General features: G+C 36.3%; 1 protein-coding gene across 1 annotated transcript in view; it reads left to right on the top strand.

Moving 5' to 3' along the window:
• The first annotated feature begins 261 nt into the window (after positions 1 to 261).
• LOC137980369 (translation initiation factor IF-2, mitochondrial-like) overlaps positions 262 to 5,552 on the top strand; it is a 20,603-nt gene continuing 15,312 nt past the window's right edge. Inside the window, exons 1-4 of the mRNA XM_068827787.1 lie at positions 262 to 410; positions 2,191 to 2,298; positions 3,794 to 3,871; positions 4,933 to 4,999. Coding sequence (XP_068683888.1) covers positions 375 to 410; positions 2,191 to 2,298; positions 3,794 to 3,871; positions 4,933 to 4,999 — 289 coding nt within the window. The 5' untranslated portion in view covers positions 262 to 374. The remainder of the gene's footprint in view (positions 411 to 2,190; positions 2,299 to 3,793; positions 3,872 to 4,932; positions 5,000 to 5,552) is intronic.

Raw genomic sequence — 5,552 nt, 5'->3', positions numbered from 1 at the left:
ACCTAGCCTACCAAAAAAAATTAACATGCTGTTTTTTTTGCTGTTGTTGTTTTTTTTTGTACCAGCAATTGACCTTTCAGTTGATTTTACAGGCATAAACGTAACGTAAGAACTGTGGGTGTCTGATCTTGTCTCAGACAGAGGGGAGAGACAGCTGCCTCGATTCTAAGTAAACCGACGGAAATCTGGGCTAGATCCCGATTTCCGAAGGAAATCTACTCGATGCGGGAATTATCCCGCCTTTGTTGAGAAATTGAGACACAACGTTTCACTTTACGTGACGAGATACTGCATGTTAGCTAATGGCGACATGAATTTCGCCGGTCAATAAACATGCACGTCCCAGATCCTGCTAAACCGAAGCCTTCTTCAAGATGAATCGATTAATAAGGGTGAAGCTAAGACCTCAGGTGAGAAAATAGCTTAAGTTCTTAGGCTTGTCCAGAGAAAATTTCGTTTTCTATAATCTTCACGAAAGCCTGACCTATAATTTTCTAAAATTAGGCACAGTTTTACGAAAGAAAATGAATTGTTGCATTTGATTTATTTAGTTCTTGAATCATTGGAACCATAATCTTAGCCTAATTTTAAGTACTTTTAACCATCTGGATGTTATTTTTTCCCTTGATCTGTGGAAATTTGGTTTATTATATATTTGATAGCATAATAATATTTTTATTCCATGTGTTATGCAATATCGACCAAGTGATATCCATGAAACTTGGCGTTGATAATATTCAAATAATAAATAGGAGAAGAGTGAATATGCTCTATTAGTCTCGTTTTCGTTTTCTATTTACTGATGCTGGCAACCCCTGGCACAAATTACTTAATGCCTTCTAATGTGGGATTGAGAACAGGCCATTTGACATTTGATTGTTTAGTAAACGGGCATGACTTTGTATATAAGAGATAGCAAGGCTGTTGGTCACTTTGAATAATATTGATTTAGAGCTCAAAGCTTTCATCAGGTAAAGTGTGTTGCACTGGAGTAGGGACCATGGACCATGATATACTAGTAGCTATCGCCATTACCTCAGACCATGGCTCGGCTCTCCATTTATAAAGTCCTATCTATTCATGGTTGGGAAAGCCTTACTCTATAAGCCTCGTGGTTTCCATCAAGGCTTCCCAGCCACTTTTTGTAATTTGATTTCCTTCTATCGTTATATTTTCCCTTTGTAAACCTGTGTGTAGTGTGGCAAAATAAAAATTGAATTTAAAAAATTGAATGGTCATGCCTACATACAGCATCCCACAGGGCTCTATTCTAGGACCTCTATTACATGAATTTTCCATTTGTATCAATAATCCCGTCATGCATGTTATCAAGAACAGATGATACGACTCATACTGCATCTGAAGCAGACTGTTGTGCCCTTGAACATGAAGTGTAGTGTCATGTGGAAACAGTTGACTCATAATTAAAAGCAAATAATTTAATCTGCGACAGCTTTCTGTTACAGGTTAAAAAGCTACTGTGTGACGTACTTGCCATGTGTTCTGGAAAACTATGCGACCATGATGTTTTCAAATGGTACCCAATCCCTGCTGTACATGTACATGTACATGGGCTGGGACTGGTATGGACATTGTGCGAGCCAGTGAGCCATGCAAGCAAACATGGCAAGCCGTGCGAGTCACACAGTTACCGGGTATGTGAGGCTCGCATGACTTGCTGGCTCACAGTTTGTCAAGACCCGGCTGGGACACCTGACTGAAATCAAAACAAACGCTTACAATGAGTCTATTCTACAGAAAGTGATAGTAAAGTAAAGTCAAGTCAAGTCTGTGCTTACATGCCAGAAGGCTCATCCGGCCAGCACTTATCTCCGGTTTCATTAGCATGAAGCGACTAGGAGTATTTCTACTCCCCCCTAGATGGGATGCTAGTCCATCGCAGGGTTACCCCCAGCATTTCGCCGGTACCCATTTATACAGCTGGGGGGAGAGAGGCACCATGAGACAAAAGTGTCTTGCCCAAGAACACAACACAATGTCCCCAGCCAGGATCCGAACCCGGACCACTCAATCCGGAGTCGAGCACTCTAACCATGAGGCCACCGCGCCTCCCACACAGAAAGTGATAAAGCTAAAATTTGCATTTAACTAGAATCTCAACACAGGTTGGCATGGATATCATGAGATTATCTTATTGTCCATTTTTAAAAGCTTATACTTGATTTTCAGGTTTTCTGTGGTTGTCTATGCCAAAAAAAGTATTCCACAGCTCCATACATCAGAAGCTGGAAGCTCTTTGTGAAACATTTTAAACATAACTGCCTAAAGGAGCATGTGGTATTCAGTATTATTTTTATTTGCTTTATTGATCAATACAATAGCAATACTTTGTAGATACTGTATCAACTCTTATAAATACGCCAACAAAAGGTTAATATACAGTTGGAACAATGACTTACATGATTGTAGCTCTTTTGCCTAGAGGTTAGCAAAATTGTAAATTCAAAAGAAATTATTTAACATTGCTGTTTGTAAACTGTAAACAGTAAAACCTTAAGTAATGGTCATAAAATGGTGGACTTGACTGGTCTAAGAACCTTGGAGTCCTGTGATTTTATCTCGGTTTCTTTTCACCAAAATTCATTGTCTATCGTGGTCTATTTTGTATAGCTTTGTAAAACAAATGGCGCTTGACTGTATAAAATAATAATTATAATTATATTATCTGTACTTCACTCTCCAGTCAGAGGACAATGACACTATGCCACGCTGGAATTTAAAATTGTGTCACATCAAGTAAGATTAGGCTTTCTGGATTGTTACGCTTTCAGTAGTTTTGTGTGACATTGTTATTATTTACTGTAATTGCCAAGATTCTAGAGGTTGCAAGATACTCCGACCACCTTCAGCAATTACAGGGGTAGCTCACTTGATGTGAGGTAATAGACAAATTGAACTCCACTGACAGGTGATATGTAAACCAGATTTAATCAAAGTTCAAAATCTCAGTTTCCTTCCTTGAGTTACAAAGTAACGACAACTTGTACAATCGACAATAATTTTACGATGTAACAGTTACAGTAGTAACAGTGGTAGTAGTGGTGATGGTTACGATGGCGGTGGTGGGTTTGAACTGAAAAATGATAATTCAGTATACAAGTTAGAAAGTATTAAACTAAGCTACTAAGGGATTCAATATGTGACATAAACATGATAACTTGGTGATAATAGATTTCCATAGAACCTTAATAAAAATTTAATTGTAACTTATAACTACTTAGCAATAGCACAACAATAATTAAAAATGAAAATTAAGACTAAAATTAACATCATGTGCAGCAAATTAATCATTAAGAATTATTTGGCATGTAACAGACTTCTCGACAATCGCACTTCTAGTGCAAATTATTGTTCATTCAAACACTACAACTCTAAAATCGATCACAATCATGCAGCAGTACTAAACTATCAAATTATTCTGAAAAGATCAAGACTTACTTTGGCAGACGACTCACACCAAAAGATAGCTTGATAGGATATATATTGATAGATAGCAAGTAGCAGAGTGTACGATCGCTGAACAATAATAGTTGAATGCACCTAAGGGCCGGGTTGTATAATGTGTTCTCTACAGTTTTCTAAAGTCCCTCGCAGAACTTGTACAGGTACTGTAGTAGCTACATGACTTTGTATCAATATGCATGAAACTGCAAATTCCTAAGGAAATTGAAATATCTATATATAATATTTATAAGCACTCTAGAAAATTCATGAGAAAAATAAAGAAAGGAAAAGTAGGTGTTTCAAAACTAACAGTTTACCACCTTTTTAGTGTCTGAGCTATTGTCGAGCCATTACACAGTTCAGATGGCAGCACACTGTACCACCACCAAGACAAGAAAAATATCAGGTACAAAATATCAAGCTGTTTAATTTTGGGACAGTCAAGTGACAACAATAATAACTATTAATTAATTAATTAATTAATTAATTAATTACCATATTTTTAAGAGACAGAAACAAACATTGCAGGTGTTACAAACAGTATAGAGGACATCTTGTTGATTCATCAGGCAACACAGTTAATACATTTAAAGAGCATAGTTTTGTTGCAGAGTAGTGGCAAGCAAAAAAGATGCTGTGAGATGGCAATGCATAAAATGCTACCGTACTGTTCATTTACTAGTTATATCTATAAGCAGGGCATCCATCATTCAATAAAAATTATTAAAAATTATTTTCGATAAAAATGACAACAGCAGTCAGGTATGGTGGTATTAGTCTATTTTAAAAAGTAATGTGTTTACTAATTATAGTGGGAAATTCATACTTTTATAGTTGTACTCATACTTCAGTCAAAAGAGTGCTATCATTAACATGCCGGATGGTTCACATCTTTCAGCAGTTGAACTGCAAGGTGCAATTCTGCAACCTTGTGAAAAATTATGGAACACAGGAACATTACAGTTTGATACAAGTTAACAACATAGTTTTTTACCATAATTGCTTGTAATCTCGCAATCTGATTGGCTAATTTTCCATTGTCGATAAGAGTTTAGAGAATGCTGTGCGCGTCACGCTCACATCAATTTGTCAGGCAATTTAATAACCAATCAGGAACGCCCATTTTGGGAAATAAACCAATCATATTGTGAGAACGTTATAGACAATGCTTGCTCTTTCTTCGTGCCATTATTTTGGTTATGCTCTGAAATAAAAACTTTCTTTGGCGTTGAATATTGTGGTTAAAAAGAAACCGAAAGTGATTCAGCATTTTCTGTACTCTTACATGTATTGACAATGATATTCTTCATCAAGTGGTAAATATGTTGTGCACTCACTTCAAATGGCTGTGCCTTGTGAGTCCACAACATTTTTACCACTACAGCGATGACGAAAATAATTGTTGTCGATGGTAAGTGTACAGACAACACTGAACCACTTTCGATTCGTTGAATGCCATTTTTTCAGAGGTCCATTGTAATCAAGCCAGAGATGACCATTCGACAGCTTGCCTCACAGATGGATCTCAATCCAGGTTGTGCCCTATTGTGTTTGTTTATTTAGCCATTGACTCCTAATTTATGGACTGTTAACCTTCAAGGGTTTGCAGATGAAGCAATTTCAATTTTCCATATAATTATAATCTGTCTGTTACAGTAATGTTATTTGTGACTGAAAGTTCAGTGACAAAACTGTGGAGAAATTAATAGTTATAAATATTTTCAAATACTACAGGGCAACTTTTGATAAACTTTTTATTCACTTAAAAAGTCATTGAAATCTTTCATCCTGTAATTTACAGTCACCCAGTATAATTTTGCAGGTCCACTTGACTGTAAGTCATTTTAATTACAGTAAGTTATTCATTTTTTGCATAAGATTCCCATTAAATGCTACAGCATCAACTTTTGTTACCATTATTTTTGCCTACCAATCAAGATACATGACATAGTAGAAGTTTTATCCATCATACTTGGTACCTGAGTGTATTTTCAAAATTGCTGTCATATCCATAAATATTTGTAACATTAATTGATGGTTTGTATTTGTGCCTATGACAACCTGCCTGTTTGTTTTCTTCTCTTAAA

Source organism: Montipora foliosa, chromosome 12 (assembly GCF_036669935.1).
Source record: "Montipora foliosa isolate CH-2021 chromosome 12, ASM3666993v2, whole genome shotgun sequence".
In the NCBI taxonomy this organism is placed as follows: domain Eukaryota; kingdom Metazoa; phylum Cnidaria; class Anthozoa; order Scleractinia; family Acroporidae; genus Montipora; species Montipora foliosa.
Note: the sequence above shows the minus strand (reverse complement) of the source record. Positions and strands in the feature narration are given on the sequence as shown.